This window comes from Leptosomus discolor, chromosome 12 (genome assembly GCF_034619465.1).
Source record: "Leptosomus discolor isolate bLepDis1 chromosome 12, bLepDis1.hap2, whole genome shotgun sequence".
In the NCBI taxonomy this organism is placed as follows: domain Eukaryota; kingdom Metazoa; phylum Chordata; class Aves; order Leptosomiformes; family Leptosomidae; genus Leptosomus; species Leptosomus discolor.
The window spans coordinates 19171100-19191708 of record NC_141402.1 but is presented as its reverse complement, the minus strand read 5'-3'; the positions used below and the strand labels follow the sequence as shown (position 1 = coordinate 19191708).

The 20609-nt window shown below is 38.4% G+C and overlaps 2 protein-coding genes across 2 annotated transcripts in view; one reads left to right on the top strand and one right to left on the bottom strand.

Annotated features, from left to right (window-relative positions):
- DNAJC24 (DnaJ heat shock protein family (Hsp40) member C24) overlaps positions 1–2464 on the bottom strand; it is a 34650-nt gene extending 32186 nt beyond the window's left edge. The window contains exon 1 of the mRNA XM_009951579.2: positions 2357–2464. Coding sequence (XP_009949881.1) covers positions 2357–2464 — 108 coding nt within the window. The remainder of the gene's footprint in view (positions 1–2356) is intronic.
- A 10236-nt stretch (positions 2465–12700) lies between these two features.
- DCDC1 (doublecortin domain containing 1) overlaps positions 12701–20609 on the top strand; it is a 101944-nt gene continuing 94035 nt past the window's right edge. The window contains 3 exon segments of the mRNA XM_086472012.1: positions 12701–12800; positions 19256–19338; positions 19341–19362. Coding sequence (XP_086328138.1) covers positions 12701–12800; positions 19256–19338; positions 19341–19362 — 205 coding nt within the window.

The window sequence follows — 20609 nt, the reverse complement described above, 5'->3', positions numbered from 1 at the left end:
GGAGCCCCTTGGACTCAACATCATCCGTGGCGGTGACTTGCACGCTGTAACTATGCACTCTATGAACACCTTCTAGCGAAGATATGTAGCGTGGTCTCCAGTCACTCCTACAGCCAATGAGGTTTTAAGGTGTATAAAAGTAATTACTGCTTAATTGCCACCATGCTTTTACAGACTGTAGACTGAGTGTGCTGAATGGTGTATTAGTAAGTGAACAAACAAGTTGAGACTGTAGCAGTTCAGCTAAAAGAAAAAGATGAACAGAGACAGGACATATGGTAACAATAACAGACAAGCAGCAGTTCTGCCTTGGAGGAAACACCTACAAGTAAACATCAGTGTGGCTTTTTAGAGCGATCCATCACAGATAGCAACAGAATTCTGAGCCAAACAGCAAAAGAAAAAAAACACACAAAAAAAAGTATCTTCATTTTCTCTAACATTTCTCACTGACTTTTCAAATAAAGAGCACTAACCAATTAGTTTGGAAACATACAGCTTCTAAAGAAAAGCTTGTATATTAAAATAATATTTTCATCTTCTAAAACTACAGCTATAAACAGGCAGTTGTAAACTCCAACAATTCTCACTTCATACACACCAAAATAATTACATCAAAGTACAGAAAACACCAAGGGTCAGCTTCATTCAAAAAAAAATCATAAAGGAAAGGCACTGCATAGTTTCAGTTCTGTGGCAAACAGCTCTGAACAATACATATGATTTTCATTCCAATATTATACAGAGATTCAAAGTGAAAGAAATATATTAATTCCATTATAGTATTCAGTTTAAATTAGCCCCTTATCTGAACAGAAGAGGTATTTTACATTGTGGTCCCCCTATTGTTTTTATTAAGGACAAACAGATCATTATTATTGTTTTATTTACATTTTACTAGTAATTCAGTAAAACAAAAACATTAGGAGGTCCAAGACAACAACTATTTTTATTAAGAGACTAAGAAGCTTGTTTTCCAAAGTACTCTCCCAGATTGATTCTTCTAATGTTTATTAGTAAGGACTAAAGGATTTATGTCCTGTATCTGCATGCAAACATCTTGAGAAGTGTTGAAACTTAAAGACTCTAAGTACACAGATCAGTTTCAGACAAAGAAATAAGTTAATGGGAAGCACTAAGGAGGTGCGGATGTACAGCAGGATTGCTTAGTGAATTCAATTTAAGAGTATCAAAGTGTGTAAATTAGGAACATACCTTTAAAACAGTTTTCACAGGGGCTAGAATTAAAACATATAAAAAAACCCACCCAACCAAAAACCCCAAAACCAACCCATGAATTTTTTTCAACTCTAACAAAACTCAGTCTCCCGTTGACTTACATTCTCTTTATCTCACTTAAAAAGCCCATCTTCATATCACAGTTGCTCTGACACCTCAAACCAAGCCAGATCAGCCACGCATGTGCTCTCTAATGCCCTGCCAATACCGACAGTCTGGCTAGCAGCTACCTAAAGGAACATACAAAAACTGAGCTCTGCTCACCACCTTCTTCTCTACCAGGCCGCCAGTTTTCAAGAAACTTAGGAATTTAGTTACCTCAGGAATTCTATGTGTCTATCGAATTTGGTTGAAAACGGCCAACAGTATCAAAAAAACACAGCCCACTTTCCTCAGAAAGCCAGGCCAAAGCATCTTTTGAGTAAAACCCCTGATTTCCAGGGAAGGAGTAACACAGAAGAGCCAAGAATCATACCAAGTAATCTGGTAAAGTTCCGAGATTCTTACACACACAGACCAGGAGTACAGTAAAAATTAAGAGAATTCACAGAACATCAAGTCTTACTGCATGACCACACACATGACTCCACAAAAAACGCACCAGAAACTTTCAGATTAAATTGGTATTAACACATTTTCCTCCTATAAATTTTCTATTCCATTACTGCAGGCTATCAGGAAGAATTTCCTCCTGCTCTTTGCCCTGCTGGTTTACATATTCAACAGCTGCACTCAGCACACTGTAACTGCACGTAAATGCCACAAGTATCAACTAGCAAATTTCATGACTACATGCTACACACAATGACCTTTTTTGACTTGTGCGTCTGATTCTCCAGCAAGTATTTGGCTCAATTAATTCATGAACATTTAGCAAAGCAAAGCTGGGAGAGGTATCAGTGTTTTGGACCCAGAACATCACAATCCCTCTTTGCAAAATACAATGATAACTCATACACCCCAGATGTTTATTTCAAACTTAAACCAGCCTGAGTGAACCAATACTATAAACATACTCTGATTCATCATATTTATACACGAGATGTAAAAACAAACCTGCAGTTATTGCCTTATAAAACTTATTTTTGCACATCTTAAATAACAAAAACGTACTTACTAATAAAGCAAGTTTTTGGTACTTCCGTTTTAGTTCTGCTGGACTGTCCGATGGCTTTGCACCCAGGATTTTGTACCAGTCCTTTTGTGTTATCCTTTCAAAGGCCATAGTCTGACTGGCTGTGAAATTACTTTCTCAGCACTGTGCAAGAAAATTAAATAAATATAATTAGAATTTGGAAGAGAAACAGAAAAAGCAGAAATGAGGAAATGTGATGAACTACAGGATCATGAAATAGACCGCAGCCCTCAAGTACATCTATACCCCTACATAAGATCTATAGTGCAAAAATGCAGCTTAATTCACATGGCCATTCCATCCCACAGATTGTCACATGTGAAGCGATTTAAGTTATGTTGTGTTTCCTGTCCCAGTTCCTTAGTACGTTGTGCTTCAGAAGCTGTCCTTTAAAATCGTTTTGCATTTTAACTGTCTCAACTATTTTGAGCCTACCCAGGTTATATACACAATTTTTATATATACACTTTTTAAAATACACACTTCTTATTTTTAAGCAACACTGTACTTAATATATGAAAAAATACAGTACATAAAAGTGTGACATTTCATCTATTCTGGAATGAGATAAACCCAAGAAGAGAAAAAGGTATGGCTTGGGTGTTACACAACAATATTCACAGTATGGACCCTCCAACCTGCTGGGTAAGAAGGCTTAACTTTTTTATATTGAAGTAGAAGAGCATATAAAAACAAGCAAACAAAAGTGAATGAAAACACACAAAGCACAGGTTACTAAGTAAAAGTTAACTAGTTGGGTGCCCGTTATTTTTTGGCCATCTATCATCAGGCTAATAACCCAGAATGAAAAAAAAATAAAGAGGAGAATTAAAGGCCAGTAACAGCACGGTAATGCTCGAGCTTCAAGCAGATTCCTAGGCACACTGAAATCCCAAGCTTACAGCAGCTGATTTATCATGAACTTTCTGATAAAAAATAACACTGAGGGCAGGGAAGGTCTCGGTAAGTTCCCACGTTTTATAAGAAAGAAAAAGGATTTTTTTTTTTCCCATTTCAGCACTAAACCCACTTTCTAGGGGCCATCCTCATACTTCAGAGCAAATCCTTTTTTTTTTTTTTTTTTTTTTTTTCCCCACAAAAGAAAGAAAAGTATGTTTTTCAAACTTGGCAGAGCTACGACTGCACACAGGGCACCCGACCGCGGGTCGGCCCCCCCTCCCTTCGGGGAAGGGCGCCCCCCCCCCTTCTCTACTGAGATCCCTTTCTCCCTAGGGAGCCCACAAGGGCTGTTAAAACACAGGCAGAAACGCAAACGCCGCCCGGGGCCACGCTTCCTCGCCCCCTCCCAGCACGAAGCGGTGGCTGCGCCACAGCGGACCGCCCCGCACGGATCTGGGCAGCGGGAGGCCGGCAGGACCCGCGGAGGGAGGCCGGGGAGGCCGCCGCAGGCTTCCCGCCGCTGCCGCCGCCTCAGCACGGCAGCCGGGCAGCGAAGGCGCGGCGCACCCCCGCACCCGCACCCGCACCCGCACGCACCAACGGACGGGGCGCAGGACCGCCGCCCCTCCGCAGCAAAAGACCCCGCGGCGACAGCGCGCACCCACCTGCCCCGCGCCGCCGGCCCGTCGACGGAGGCGGCTGGTGCTCCGGCTAACTCGTCCGGCGGGAAACAAGCCCTCCGCTTGGCGCCTTTAGCATGGCGGGGGGCAGCGGTGCGCGTGGCTCATGGCGACGCCCTGCCTGTTTCCGCCCGGGCAGGAGTGGCGTTGGCACCGGCAGGAAGCGGGGCCGCAGTCGCGGCCCGACGCCGTCTCCATGGCGACCGGCGGCGCTCCGGAGCTGCGACACTGCGGCCGGACTCAGTGAGTAACGGCCCCGGCCGCCCTCCAGCGCTCGTTCGCGGCCCGGGGCGAGCGGGAACGTCCTTTCACACCCATTTTCCCCTCAGAGATTCCGCCTCCAGGTGCGAGAAGCCACCGGGGTCCACACCATGCCCTCCCTCGGCCGCTGCGCGGGAATCCGGGCCGCCCCCTCCCCTCAGGGACCGCACCTCCGGGAGCGGGAAGGCCCGGGGCGCTCCGGGTCCTTTTTGCCTTCCCTCGTTGCAGGCCTCCCCGCGAGCTTAGCTCGGACACCGGGGCACGGCGGGCCCGCCGGGCAGTGAGGGCGCGGCTCGGGCCCGCCGGCAGCCCGGGGATCGGCTCGGGACATGGTCCGCACACGCCGCCGGGCTCCTTCTGCCCCGCTGCTGCGGGAAGCGTGTGTTTGGGGAGAAAACCGCGGGCGTGGCTCTCCTGCCTCCTCGCCGCCCTTACAAGTTGCCCCGACCCCTGTGAGCGGAATAAGACGGTGGTTTCTTTCTAGAAAACACTCGTTCTAAAGGGGAAAGAAGAACATCATCGTAATGAAAAAAAATTGAGCTCAAGAAGCAGATTTTTAATGGCGTAAAGACGTTTCCTCTTATTAAAAAAGCTTGGGTTGATGCTGTAGACTCCAGCTTTTGTAGTCTCAGTCAATCCTGGTTAGCAAAATCCCTAAATATTGGTCCAGACAAAGTCAGTTCACACTGTACCCTTAAATGTGTAGCATACTTCCTTTGACAATATTTTAATGCAATATCTTAGAATTAAAGCAACTTTTTGTTATTTTTTCATACCCTTTGAACTGTTTAAGTAGAGCAGCAGCCATGTCTGTACAGAGATTGGTGGGAAGAACTGGGAGTGTTGTTCCTGGCATATTGTTCCCATTAACCACCAGTGCAGGAAGGGTGTGGGACAATTGGATCTTACCAATATAACATGGAGAATATATTTAAAATTTAACATGGATGGTAGAGAAGCAAGAGGCTTTCTGGGTAGGTGAGAAAAGCAGTAAGTCCACAAAACTACTCAAGACCTGAGTGTCAGTCTGAATTTTTCTATCCTGGTCATCAATGTCTCTGCAAAACAGCCAGTAGGTTAGTATTTTGCCCTTTTCTGCACTTTTGTAGGTGAGGTCAAATTTGTAACGTGAGCGTCTGTAGTTGTCAAAAGGGAAAGACTTGTCTTTGCACTCGGGCAGTACATGCACGAGCCCTGGAACAGCCCAGCTCCCTCTGTCGATGTGGTGGTAACTTCTGCAGCACAAGTGTGAATAATTATAATTTCACTTAAGTCATTGAATTATAGATGAGATTCATCAAGTGTGAACTAATTTACATAGTCCCTGTTGAAACTAGACTTTACCTCTCGGGCAGAGGTTTCAATATGATCGCATGAGTTACTGTCTTCGTTTTGGCTTGTGGTCAGCCCACATGTAACGTGGAATGGCCCACAGCACTGATGTATTCCCCTCAGCCACCGATTGTGGTGACATGTGAACAAGTACTGTTGTCCTGAAGGGGGGAAAATTAGAAGGAAAATTGTAAAGGTGCAGTGATGTCTTGGAGATTGGTTACTACACCAGTGCTTTTACTGTGAATGGTTAATATCCTCTTACAGACTGGATACATTTACAATATCTGTTTTTATCCTTTATGCCCCAAATTCACAAATGTTGCATATAGATTTTTTTCCATTTTAACTTGTTATGGGATTGGTGCCTGAAGCCAGCTCGTAATGTAGTTTAAACTCAGAGTTATTTGAGAGATTGTGAGCACTTGTATCCAATAGTATTTAGTCATTCAATATAAAATTAACTATAAATATGAAGGAATTATCTCTGAAGTCAGTGGAACAATTTTGGAGGTGAAACACTGCTTCTTTTCTGTGCATGTTCAGCAGTCCTGCCAAAGTAAAAGAAAATAGGCTGGCTAATATAATGATTTGATGTTCATGGGCTGCAAAACGCATAAACTATGAAATGAAATCACTGCAGGGTTATCTGACCTTGTCTGGTATTATAAGCTTTGTGTCTCAGTTTCTTTTTCAATTTTAACCTATCCAGCTTCAGAAATCACAATGTTATGCTCACGTTAGTCTTAGCTAATCATACTCTGTCTGGTTGTAATGACTTTTGGAGCTGTTGATCAATCTCAAGCCAATTTGATAATCTTTCATCACTAGAAGTATCAAAATCAAGTTAGTTCAAGATTTGTTAAAGGGGTATGTAGGGGAGAGAGGTCAGGGCAAAACAAACTGAACTCAAACACTACCTACTGCTTTTGGCAGCTACCGGCTGGTGAATCAGCATATAGTTCAAACTAGCCGGGGGATTTGCTGCCTTTTCCCTTTGTGACAGCAAAACAGAAGTAGGTAAGTGCCAGGCAAGCGTTGGGAACTTACTGTGGAAGTCTAGGATGTGTGGAGACGGACAGTGAAGCCATGGAGGAGACCTGGGACTGTTGTCCCAGACTGGGACCCATGTCTATAAGAAACCAGGCTTCATTAGTTGCTTAAGTATCTTAAACAAATATTTATGTAAGTATGTATAGGTGCTATTCGTTTCACTGGAGCTGGATGCCTAAATACGATTAAAAGTTTTCTTCTGTTGTTTAACGTCAATTATATGTACGTGGGGTTTTAGACATTTTTGTGAGAATATTTAACGTTTTAGTAGATGCTTTGTTTAAAACTGTCACATAGTATTGTGCGCTGTTGTCACAGAAGTATAGGAAAAGAATTATTTAAGGAATTAACTGGACTACTGTGTCACACATTAATACAACAAAAGATGACTACAAATGATGGATCAGCCCCTTGTTTTATTCTTTTAAGAAACCGCTGAAATATCCAGACTTTTTTATTTTTAACTACATTTTTTACTTCTGAAAACAACTGGTATTTTTCAAAGTGTTGTTCAGAGTAGTAAAGCTTTGTTTTGTTTTGTTTTGTTTGTATTGGTTTTATATTGCTGTATATATGTACAAGAGAGTGATGCACAAGTTATATAAAAGTCAGAAGACAAGTCTTTCTAAGATTACTTAGCACCTAGAATATTCAGAATATTTGAGAAATTACAATTTTTGCAACAAATGCCTTTTTATAGTTGGAAAGGCAAAGTCAGTTAATTTAATTCCTATCTGGATGAATATGGCCCTATCTGGACAGCACTTAGGTTTGTTAACTTCTGCATACACTGTAGTGCTCTTCTTGATACAAAGCACTGCCCCTGAATTAGTCTGTTAGCTCACTTGTTTATTTAATTAATGGTTTTCTAAAAGCATAGTCTTCTCAGCTTTCTTTTTTGTCTTGCAGCTGAGAAGAAATAGGATTCATGGGAATAAATCCTGGAGAAAGCACTGGGTCACCTAGTCTGAATTTTTTGTGTATTACAGGATCATTCTGAGTCCAGTATGTTCTGTCTGAGTGTCAATATGAAAAGATGGAAAATTCCTCACTTGTGAGAAGGCTGCTTCAACAGCCAGTCGTCTTACTGTTACAGTTTGTCCCTAATTCTAAACTTTGCCTGGCTTCTGTTTCCAGCCATCAATTCTTCTTACACCTTTTGCCTTAAACTGTAGTATTTTATCATCTGATATATACCGACATAGACAATATTGATCTGTTTTTGATAAATTTAAGAGATTGAGCATGTTTAAGTCATGCACAGATAGATATTTTATTTTAAATTACTTTTGTAGTTGTTTGTTCTTCATTTTCCCAACTTTTTAATATGGCAATTATTAAGAGCAATTAATTAATGTGGCAATTAATAATACAATATTTTGCTATGGGGTCTCACTGGTACTCCTTCCAGTGTACTGTTTTCATTCTGACTGTTTAAGTCAGTACAGTGAGAAGCTTTTTTTTCACATGAAGTTTTCTCTCAGCTATCTATAGTAGACAGCTGACTCAAGAGTGGTGTAAGTGAAAATTCTGAATCCGTCTCTTGGGAACAGTTGTTTTGTCTGTGAAAGATAAAATAATTCATTCAACTTTGAACAATGTTGGACTTTTTTAAGGTAGATATTAAAAATCCTCGGAAAAATAGGATTATTTAAAATTGATTAATGGATTTTTTTTTTTAAGAGAAAGGTGCGAGAGACCTGAACATTAAGTTCTTCCAGAATTTGTTTTAGTTGGGTCAGATTTGTCACCAGTAAAAAGAAAAACAAAGTTTTGTCTCCCAGGAGATGTGGATATGATAGACTAAATGTCATAATGATGTGAACAAATGAGATGTAACATGCACTGAAAATATATGTTTTCCATTAAATTTCCACAAAAATGATTGAAAATGTCTTGGGAATTATTTAAGCAATTTACAATATTGTTTAAAAAGGTACATCTGGGCACACTGAGTACGGTCTTTTGTCGTTCATTAGCAATGTATTTAATGAGGGTTTTTTAAGTGATAGATAGTTAAGGTAACAGACAAGTGACAGATTGTTTGTCTTTAACGATTTCCCTATTTCAGGCCCATTACAAAGCAATTAGAAATCTGACAGCATTTTTACTCTGCATTACTGATCATCTAAAGTGATGAGAAATGAGAGGTGATGAATATTAATTGTATATTTTCATATAATTATCATAAATTATTACCTTGTCTAGTGTGCTGCAGGTGGAGTAAAATCAATGGATGAAAATTCAGTCAAATATGATAATTTGAAAGATTTCATGACTTAGTTTTTGTCTTTAAAGTGCAGTGTCAATCAGTCTAAACCAGGCATACATTAACCGAGGGAAAGACAGAGATACTCACACCTTTCCTCGCTTTGCTAACACTGATCAGCGTGGCATTTACTCTTGTGCCCTGTGACAATTTATTTCTCTCTTTTGTAGCCTGCCACATTTACACTGGAGTTATATCTATTCCTGTCCAATGTTTTTCCATAAATATTTATTTAATGTTTGAGCATTAAAACAGTATTAAAAGCCATGCACTTGGCTGAACAGAGAACCAGCTATTCTCATCTTTTTTCACCCACTTGGTGGACATGCATTGTAACCTAGCCCTTCTTTGCATTGTGCTTCTATTCTCAGAGGACCTCAGCCTCTACCAAAAATGAGGAGTGTTCATATGACCTGTTTGTTTAAAGTATGGGCCTTTATTAGGTTACAGAATCTTACTTGATTCCATACTTTAATTAATAATTTTCATGACACTCATATCATTGGTCTTGAAAGTTCAAGGGATCTCATCAGTTCCTTTTCAGACAAGGAGAAAGGAGCCACAAAGATTGAAGTGTCAAAGTAAAAGTGAATTTTGGTGTCCTGTTTTGGAATATGAAACTCCTGTAATTTACAGTACTTACCTTTATAACGCATCTCCTATGTTCAGAGCAAACTTCATTTACAGTTAGTGGAAAAACTACAAAAACAGATCACAGATGCTCCAATTCAGGTATCTAGAAAACGTGGCTAGTGTTTGTGTTTTTCCTGGGAAATTGTGGTTGATATGACTTATTCGATATCACTTTAGAATTTTAAGACAAAGACAAGAATGATATCCAATTTGTCTGGGCAGCAGACCTTACCCATAAGACAATTCCTTCTTTTCCTGCATTTCCCTGCACGTTTCTGGCTCAGTGAAGTGAGTGAATTGGAGGAATCATAAAAACAAATTATGTGTCACTAAGTCTATCAGAATCCATGTATTTAAAGTCAAAAACTGCATGTGCAAATTTATATTTTTATCTTGATTTTAAATGTTTGACTTTTCAAACTTGATAATTTAAACAAACTGCATTTGAAAAATCACATTATTAACATGATATTTTAGCTTCAAAATTGCTAAGTAAGAAAGAACGGAGAATGGAGTGTTTTCTCATAGGGGCAAACCTCACAACAAGCTACTGTCTGAATTTGGTTTCTTCTGTGAGGATTAAAAGCAGCCAAGCAGGGTTAAACGCATACGTAGCCTTCTACGTCTGGTAGTGGCCGGTGATGGAACGAAAAGCGGACAAGAAACAGCACTAGTGTAGAGGAATCCTTCAGGTGTTAAATCCTCTGAGTTGTGAATTTTTCCTATATGTATTAAATTATTCCCTGTGTCAACAACAGGTAGTTACTAGCACACTGTTGTTTGAAATTAAGGGTCTCATTCCTCAATAAACTAACATTACTTGGTTAGGCTTTGTCAGTGTGGTGTATTCTAATCCTCGTCATACTGGGATTTCCTTTGAGACACTGTCATACTGCAAAAGGCCTCATTGCCACACTGATTGCCTGTGAATGAAAAAGGTAGTGTGAGGAGGCTAGTACCAGCATGTCCCTGCTGCTGAGGCCTCACAGTCATTTTAATGAGTCTTATCTATGCTGTCTGGAGTCGAGGTCCAACTCTGTTTAAATTACACATACTTAAAAATCAACTTGTTTTTTTTTCCCAGTTGTATGCCAGTACTTTATGTAGTAACTGTTTTCATATGATGTAATTTCAATCCCAGTTTTGTCATGTAGGCTCAGTAGAATTAATGAAGAATTGCATTATGCTCTGTGAGATTATACGAAAGGAGTACTTCTCGGTGATACACATTGTTCTCAATATCAGTATGGAAGTGGGAGAAGAGAGGAGAGGAGAGGAGTGCCGTTTTATGGCTTTCCTTTTTTCATATCTGTCATAGAACACAGAACAGTTTTAATACCCATCCACTCTCTCTGTATTAAAATTCTCATTATGCCTGGTTTGCAGGTGGATTTTTCAAACAAAAGACCCTCTTTTCTCCTTGTCCCTCTTGTATGTATGTTCACATTCTGCATAGTCACATGCTGCTAACCATGTATATAAAGCCACATGTTATGTCATATTTCTACTTTTTAAAATTCCTGTAATGAAAGGACTGAATAAGACCCCTTTTGTTGATATACCTTGATTTTATTCTGATACACTTAAACCAAATATTCAGATGTTTAAGAGCCCTTGCCAGGAACAGGCGTGTTTAATGTCACATTGGTTACTTGCTAATGCAAACTGCAATATACACAAAGGCAATGGAGCAACAACTGTGCTGTCTATAAAGCTTGCAAATGTGACAGATCGACAGTATTTCACAGTTTATGTTAAAACTTCTTGAGAAGGGTAATTATAAATTGAAATATTTAGTTCTGGTATTTAGATTATTCATTTTATTTTAATTGGCTTTTTCTGAGATAATCTGATAGGTTTCCACGTTTGTTGAAGAAAAGCACTGAGGTAATTGGCTTTTTGCTTATTTTCTTTAGAGATATAGGTTATAATTTATCATACTTTTGATTAAGATTTTTCCATTATGTGGATTCTTTTAAAGGATTCCAAGTGTGGTGACAAGTAGTAAAATGCCTTTTAGTGTTACAGGAAAGAATATAGTTGCTGTACCTCCAATACCGTTTCATTATATATTCCTATATTACATAGATTTTTCCATCTTAGCTTAAGCAAAACTCCTGTTGTCTCTTCAGTTTGAACTGAAAGGTGTAGTTTGATGATACAGCTATGCTGATCTAAGGATCAGTTGCCACTGAAAGTGGTAAAATTCTTCTGCCATTCCTTTTTCACCTACTTCATCATGTACTCTTGCTACTCTTGCGTCAGCATTGCCATTCGTGTGACCACACAGTGAAATAATTCATGGAGATAAATGAGCAAAAAGCTAATTCTGTCAAAAATTTTAGAATTTTCTTTTGATTTAGCTCCATTTAACAGATTTGTCATGTGTCAGTGACAGCACAGAGAAGGTGGCTGGAGAACTTGTCCAGGACAAGGGGAAGAGATGGAAAAGGGGAGCAAGTCTTCCCATTTTGATGTCACCTAGCCATTAGATCATATTACTTCATCATCAAATTGCATTCTGAGTTGGACTAAGTAAAATTTATAACAGTAAGCACATGGTACATAAAGCTGTTTCGAGATTACACATATCACCAATGAACATTTGAAGGTTAAGATATGTGAAAGGGGAATAGGACTCAGTCACAGAAGATCAATCCAGTCAAACGGAAGTAAATGTTACTGAATAAAATTTGCATTTCTTTCTGATTTTTGTAACTGGTACCAAGATTCATCTAGTTTAACATTAAAATTATGTTTCAGCAATATAGTTGGCTTTTTTTAGCTCATAGAATTACTCGGTTCTACTTTATTACCTTATTGTTACCTTACTGTTGATTTCGGGGGGCGGATAGTTGTCCGTTGATATATCAGGCAAGTTCAGGGCCCGTTGTACTAAACTCTATCCAGACATTTCATTTAAAAAAATCCTATCAACAAGAAAATAACTAAATCTATTTAACAAAAGATCTAGAAGAAAGAGTAATTCGAGAAATTTGGAGGGCAGTGAAACAGCAACCTGTTTTGCGTAACTAGTCAAATGGATCAGTTTGTACATTAAAAGGTTTTGTAGCTGTTTTCGATGAATGGAATGTTTAAAATTGGTCATGGTGATTTATACAACGTGGTGGTATGTCTGCATTTTGTGGACTGTGAAAATAATAATATATACTTCAAACGCAAACATTTGTTTAAGAAATGGACAACAGGGCTTCAGTCCTGCAGAGAAGCATATATACTTCTGTTTGCACTGAAGCAATGGACACGTTGACGTGCTGTATATTGAACAACTATGCAAGTATTTGCAGGAATTGGCTCTTAAACTGTAAAGACCAGCTTCAGATTTGCTTTAGCGTTTACTGCTACTTTTGGTTTGACTGGTAACTGTGATTGCTAAGCTGTTATAGGTATCAACCCATAAATGCTTGTGTCTGAAAAATAGTACAGCTGACTGTGTAAGTTGTACATTGTTTCTTTTAACTAAAATAAAACATGTATTCAAACGTTGATCTTCATGCAATATTAAAGCAAGCACTAACTTTCAAGAGTTTACTTCGTAAGATTTGTCAGCAAATCTTTTACAGTAACACCATGAAAGTTTCCTTCTCACAAGGAACTTGCTCATCAGATGGCAGATCTCATGCACAGAAGAATATAATTTAAGGGTTTCTCAACTGACCAGTCTGTGTCAAGCAATTGTAAGTAAAATATTAGACTGTATATATGTTCAAAAGCCAGTGATCTATTTTAGGGTTATGTAAATTCTGACCTGGATTCAGGTCATGTTATCTGAAGGTCTATCACATACTTGTTTTCCCCTAAAATAAAAAATGGAACCCTTTCTGTTAAAAGGAATAAAACAATTACAAAGCTCCTGAGTTCTTGGTGATGTCTTTGTAGAAACAACTTCCGAAACACAGTAGTTGTTCCATTTTAATAGGGGTAGAGGAGATACGGGGCAGGAGGGAGAAGACAAGAAGAGAAGAGATGTTTTTATTGAAAATCTCTATGACTTGATTTCAGGTGTTTCTGATTTGGTTGTATATAATCAGATTAGTCTAAGTCCACAGAGAATGTCTCTTTTTCTTTTTATAGCCTCCAAATTTCCCTTTCAATTCCAAATATTTGCTTGCTATGCCGGAAAGGAGAAAAAAAGTGCAAAGTATACATGCACCCAAATGAAACTGTGTCTGAACCTCACCATGTTCTCAAAAGCTGTAGAGAAAATTATGATGCAATATAGGTTCAATTTTCTAATAGTGATTTAATCATGAATCTTAACAACTAACAAAAATCTTATGCTTTCATTTTAGTTACAATCTTTTGTACTTCTAAACAGGAAGTGGCAAACAACAGAAGTCTAGTAAATGCTCAGGAAAAATGCCATATGGCATGTGCATCATCACAAAAATACGATCAGCTCTAAACTTTGCAAATGTCTTCATGCCACATGGATGCACAACCTACACTAGCAAAAAATGTGGGAGTAAAGCCGTGGCCACTTTTCACTCATGTCATTTGTCAAAGATGCTTAATTTGCTGCTATGTGATAAAATTGTAAAAATAAAAAAATATAATTGAGTAAATATTTTGTTAGCATCAGTCTCAGACTAAAGATGAAGTAAAACAGTTAAAATATTATTTTCCTTATATAGTATACTCTCAGTTTCACTCAAGTAAGGGAAAAAGTATCTCAAAACCCTACAGATATGTTGATTTTCAACTTTCGTCTTTATTTAAAATTTTAGTTCTTTTTAGTTCTTTCAGTGTTTGTGAATCCTTTATTCTTGGATCCATCCACAGCTGACTTAGTGGTCCTGGAATCTGTAAATTATTTTCTTTGTCTTCTCGCGTATCCTCAGCTCTTTAGAGACCCGTTCTTCTTCTTTGGTCAGATGGCAAACTGGAACGCTGAGTCATGGTGTTAATAATTGATTTCAGTCAGCAGAGTTGAAGACATTTTTGTAGCAAAGAAAGTGTAAGAATGATTAGAAATGACAAGATACTGCATGTATTTATTGAAGGAAAGAGATCCCATTGTGTCCTGAAAGCCCTTGCCAGAGCGCGGTGGGGCCCGCTGCTCCCTGTGGGTCAGGGAGCCAGGTCCGGGCCTGCCAGGCCGCGGGCAGGAGCTTTGCCAGGCAAGGCCCAGCTGGGGTGGCAGCCAGGACAGCCAGAGCCCCGGTCACCAGGCAAGCCCGGGGTGACGAGGCGGGGGCCGAGGTCGAGGCAGGCACACAAGTCAGTGAGCCAGGGTCAGGATCAGGTCTGGTGACAGGGTCGGACACAGGCGGTGGTCGCCAGGCCAAGCCAAGAAGTCAGGCTGCGGCTGGGGCCTGGGTGCAGATCAGCAGGGCCCGTGGTCGGGCACAGGTGGGAGCATGGCTGCCGGGCGGGTGGGGCTGCCCCTCAGGCAAGGCTGAGCGCTAGAGCTTCGGCTTAAATGCAGCTCCCACAGAAGGGGGCCAGCCTTGGCTGAGGCTGCCCTGCAGAGCTGTCTGGCAGCTCCCTATGGTCACCAGAGGGAAGGAGGAGCAGCCCTCATCTGCGCCATCTCTAAGCTGGCCTTGAGCCCAGCGGTCAAATCCCCAGGAGGGGGATGCAATCAGGGCCCTTACAGCCGTTTAAGATCCCAAGGTGCTGCTTTTCTCTTCTTCGCAGAGGAGCACGGGAGCAGGTGGTAGCCACTTTAACTGGGCAACTATAAGTAACACTTAAGTTTCAAACTTTTACAGGTTTTTATTTAACTTGTTATCTATCTAACTAGTAAAACTGTGCTATCATGACTCAGTTATCAGTTTCTTTGTGAGCACTTATTTTGGTCAAAGAAATGTATGTTCTCATTTTTCACACTGATTTCCATAGTGTGGCAGTTTCATTCCCCAGGCATTGAGTAGGTTTTGTCCATGGCAGGCACTGAAAGAAAATCCCATTCCTCTAGCACTTGGGGTGAGACAGAAGAGGTGTTATTGGGTGCTGTCTGGTTTGTTGGCTAAGTAAGATGAGAAAGTAAATGCTGTCAGATTATTGTGCTATCCGAAAAGGATTGTTTAAATGTTTTCTTCTGCATTAGGCACCAGTTGCCTAACTGAGCAGTATAGTTTTTTTTCTTCGCTTTGGGGTAGTGATGAAAAATCTTTCATGGCCAGAGGTCTGTGGGTTGCCAGGGTAGGGGGAAGTGACAGAGAAAGGAGAAGCAGTTTCTTTCTATTCATCGACTGAGAGATCCAGGATAAAATTTTCATTCAAGCCTTTGGCAAAATTCCCAACAATTTTAGTGGGACATGAGTTTCACACACAGCCTGTACTTATTAGTTTAGTTTATTACTTAGGGTGTACTCATTTAGAATGGATTGTAGTTTTGTGATAGACTGTAATTTGGAAGAGCATTAGAAGAAAAGGAGAAGATTTGTCTTTCTTAATAAGAGGAAAATGAGCATTGCTTTTTCTTTCCAATTGCTGAGAGCTGAGAACAGTTTAGTTTACTTGGCAGGTGTGAGGTTTGCAGCATTATCTGTTGAAGAAGGTCCTTCCCAAAGTGATACAGATTATGTGTAAAGCTGCCCTTTGTTAGGTGAGTTATCGTGAAGGCAGCTTACTAAACTATTAGGCTTTGGTTTTTATCATGTAAATAATGTATACTGTGGGTTTCCTCCGTAATAAAATTAAACTTAGAATTTTCACTAGTCGTGATGATGTTAATGCAGGCCTATACCAGAAAATGTTTCAGGGCCATAATACATGAAACATCATGTTCTCATCTATCAATATGAAGATGTATTAATATGGTTATCTGGAGCATACATGCATGTAGTGCAGCAATAACATAAGTGCAAACAGATATGAAACATGTATGATGGCTGGAGAAAAATACTTTAACAATGCAAACAAATAGTGAATAAATATAAGATTAGCCTAACCCCTCCATTGTGGTTAAGATCTGATATTGCTGTTATTTTAATTTTTAAGACCTTTGGTAGATAAATAAAATGCCTTCACCATGCAGTTAATGCTTTTCTTGAGAAAGCCAACATGAAGGGCAAGTACAAAAATAAAAATAATAAGGTAAATTTAAATATGTAAATTTATATAGGAGAATATTAAAATAAATCACTATATCTTTTGAACAACTACTGAAAAAAAATAAAACAAAGGATACATGCTTGTCAAATATGCAGTATAAATAAATAATTTAGGTGAAAATGGATGACTAGATATAACAAAGAGACGACCAAATAATGAAGGGCTAAAGGGTGGTTGTTACATCTGATGTACTTCATTGTATATTGTAAGTAATTGCTATCCATAAAAAATTCCATGGCTTCTGTATAAGAAAAAGACAATTTGACAGGCAACACTAGTAGGAAGCGACAGCAAGTACAAATCCTTGGCAACTGTCATTATCCTGCTGTTGAATTCGCATCCAAAACTGTGTGATAACTTTGACCTGTATAGCTGTTACTGAACCAACGTCTGTTACAGTAACTATATTTTCATTTATGGAAAAAAAATATTATCCGTGTGCAGATTTATGTCTTAGAAAACTGTATGGACTATTTACTTCTCTTTAGTATACTGTTGTTTTCTATTTAAAGAATAATACAAAGAAATATGCTTTAGTTAGACAATAACGAATAATTAGAAAATCGCACTAGAGCAATAGAATATAAATTTTTATCTGATGTAGCTAAACAATTTCAGCATATAGAACTAACTGAAAGTAAAAGTTACTTTTGTAATAATTACAAAAATACTTCAGTGCTTTGGCCATGAATAAACAGCATTGTTTTTAAATGGGAAAAAAAGTTGTTAGAGCTCTTTTTTGTTTTTTGGTTGTGGTTTTTTTTTTTTTTTTTGTTAGAGCTCTTTTTGGGGTTTGTTTTTTCATTTCTTTTCCCGTTTAAATTTCTGGTTTTAAAATCTTTTCTCTCTGTATCTCTGTCTGGGCATCTTTACTTGTGCCTTAAAATTAGGATCATAACATCTTGCTGTTAGCAGCTAGCAAAATTTACCATTGACTAAGAAGAAATTTTACTTTATTACAGAGTACCAAGCTGTTTTCCCTGACTAGTGAATGCTGTTTCAAATTGACTCTTTTATGAGGTTTCCACATATTATGACTTTCATTTTATGGCGTTTAATCTTCAGAAGGATGGGCACCATCCATAGGGTTACGTCTAAATTTGAGTTTTCTCAAAGTATAAAACAGGTCAGCAGTGCAAGAGTAAGATTACTCTTGGTAATTGCGTGCTTGCATTTTCTGTTTGGAACCACCTCAGTTGAGGAACTGGAATGCATGCGCCCAAGTACCCTAAGGTTTACATACAGTGTGTGTATAAATAGTTGTTAGGATGGTGGGAAATTTTAAGAAAAAGCTGGATAAGGACTGGGGAACAATAATAGTGGTAGTCCTGTAGGTATTTTCCTTATATAGTGTAATTTAGTGACAGGAGGTTTCATAGGTACTACGTATTGCTGAAAAGTAGTAGCCCTTTGCTACAGCAGACTGCTTACATAATGGTGTACTTGTTATGTAAAGAAGATAACTCCTAGTTGATACTAGCAGTACTGTTAATATTTCATCAAAATAGTTCATGAGTAGTAAGTAAGGGCGTTAACTGCTAAAGATGGAAGTTATCTACAGAATAAATAACAGTAACTAATAGGTTTTTATTGTATAAAGAATTTTTTTCTGGGTTTGTAGTCATTTTCTGCTCTTGAAGTGGGTAACAAAATGGCCTTTTAAGAAAAAGAGTATTTACAAAAAATAATGTCCTCTTGCTCTCACTAGTCAGAATTCAAAACACAGAATAATCTGTTCAGCCTTGTAATTCTAAAAAGAGTTGTCTGATTGAACCCCAATATTTAGTATTCCTGTGATGGTATATTAGTTTAAGGATTTCCTAGGTAAACTTACTGCAATCCATGTGGAAAAATTTTGAAGTTCACATTTGTTGTGACATCATTTTTATAATTTATAATGGGAATATTCTAACACTTAAGCATTATTTGAATATGAAAGAAGAATGAGGCCTTGATCTCATCCAATTCCTTTCTTGCTTCTTGATCTTTGATACTGCTGTTGGCACAGTTATACTAGTGCTGATTTGGATCTTCCAAAGACTGAATAAAATTAGATTGCGTGATCTGCATGTGGGTGAATCTTCATTCCAATTAAACTTTTGGCCTATGGTATAAACTAGTTAATAGTAGCCTCAAATTGAAAGTTGGAGGCTTTTGTTCTCATTATTTTTAAGGCTTTTATGTAAATAAAATCCCTTTTTATTAGCTTTTTGAGGTAATTTAATGTTAATTTTGTATGAAGGCTAGCACAGACTCTGCTAATGCAGTGTACTATAGCTGAGATACCTACTGGACTTCACCATAATCCTGTCCCAGAGTACTTTAAACAATTCCCATTCTGATCCTCACTTGTGCAATTATTAATTGAGCAGAATTCTGAAATAATTTCATAGTTTGCAGAAATAAGAAGCAGGGTGAAACTATTAATACAGTTTCATAAAGTGTTTTCCAACTTTAAGTTGTAGGCTTTTCGGAACTCCTTACAGTCAATCATTACGAATTTAAAGTAGTTTAAAGACCAGAGCAAAAAGAGAAAATTTTAACTGTATTTGTCATATTTTTGTTTTAGCAATGTCTCTCTCCCTATGCAAAGATGGCTGTGAAAAATATGGAAGGGAAGCAAAACTCTAGACAAACTTCTATTTGCCCATAACATCTGCCTGCAATCAGCGTTGGTATCGAGAAGGTCAAGACTTCAGGATTGTTCTACACATCAAACAAAATCAGTTCAGAGCTGTGATGGAGTATCAGACATATAGACAGCTACAAATCAAGAGGTACAGACAATTTCTCTCTTATATCAGCATCCAAGAGAAACAGAGCTGAAAGTGTTCTCACAGGTCAACTAAGGTAATCAAAGCTCTTCTGTTGCTTTTAATCATGACTGCTGCAGTTCAGTCACCTTGTAATGATGATTCAGTTGATATTCGAAGACAGACCTTGCTAATTTTTATTAAGATTTCTTGACCTAACAGTTTCACAGAGTATATATCCTTTTTAAAACCATATTGATTTCATCAAACATTTCTAAAAGACAAATAAAATCACAATAAACCAGGCATCCCAGTTTGCTTTACAAATTTTTAATAGATTTGACAATAGATAGTTAATATCCATCAAGTTGACTCTCTGTAAAGAAGAATGTGATTCTCCATAATTATTCCAAAATGAAATGATTCTGTCTGACTGCAAAATCCAAGAGAACAATTGAATTTTTCAGTGTACCATAAAGGTGACTAAAGTGAAGACCTGGTGAACAAAAGTGTATTTTAGTGTGTTTATTTAGATCTCCTCATCAAAAGCCTTTTGTTGTTAGTGTCTTCTGTTTTGAGTAGGTAAACTGTTGTAAACCGAGACAAACCTAGATGATTATAGTTATCATGGTGTCCCCTCATTTGTGTGCAGATATGACCTCAAATAGGATACAAACTGCTCTAAACTTCTTTTTTGTAAATATTTTCTGAAAGTGCCTTATCCAAACCTTTAAAGTATTTATAATTGCTAATTTGGTATGATAACACATATTTTAATATACTTGTTTCCTGGTGTATGAAAGTTTTAAACTGTAAAACCAAAAACCAAAAAAGAAAACATACAGTTACTTTTTAAGGAGGGGGGCATATTCTGGCTTTCTTATTTATATGGCTTAGTACTAAGTAGCTATGCTAATTCAATAGCGTGACTTGCTTTAGAAATGATAAAAAGAAGACAAAAAAGCTGGGATTCTTATGTGGTCATTTTGTCATTTAAGAAATGTGGAAACTGTAAAACGTGAGATTAGCTACGTGCTGTTGTGGTTTAGGTGAAGTATCAGTTCAGTGCTAACTGAAAAATTTCGAAGGTTTTTCATGGGAGAGTAATTCAAATCTTAGGTCTTAAACCAGTTCTGTATGGGAACCTCTTGCTGCAGACTAGGATGGAGACTGTGTGTCACAAATGCTCTTGCTAAAGTGTGACATTTTGTTATAGATTCCCTTCTTATTTTTTTCTTTTTTTACAAACAGTCTTACTGTGGTATTATTCA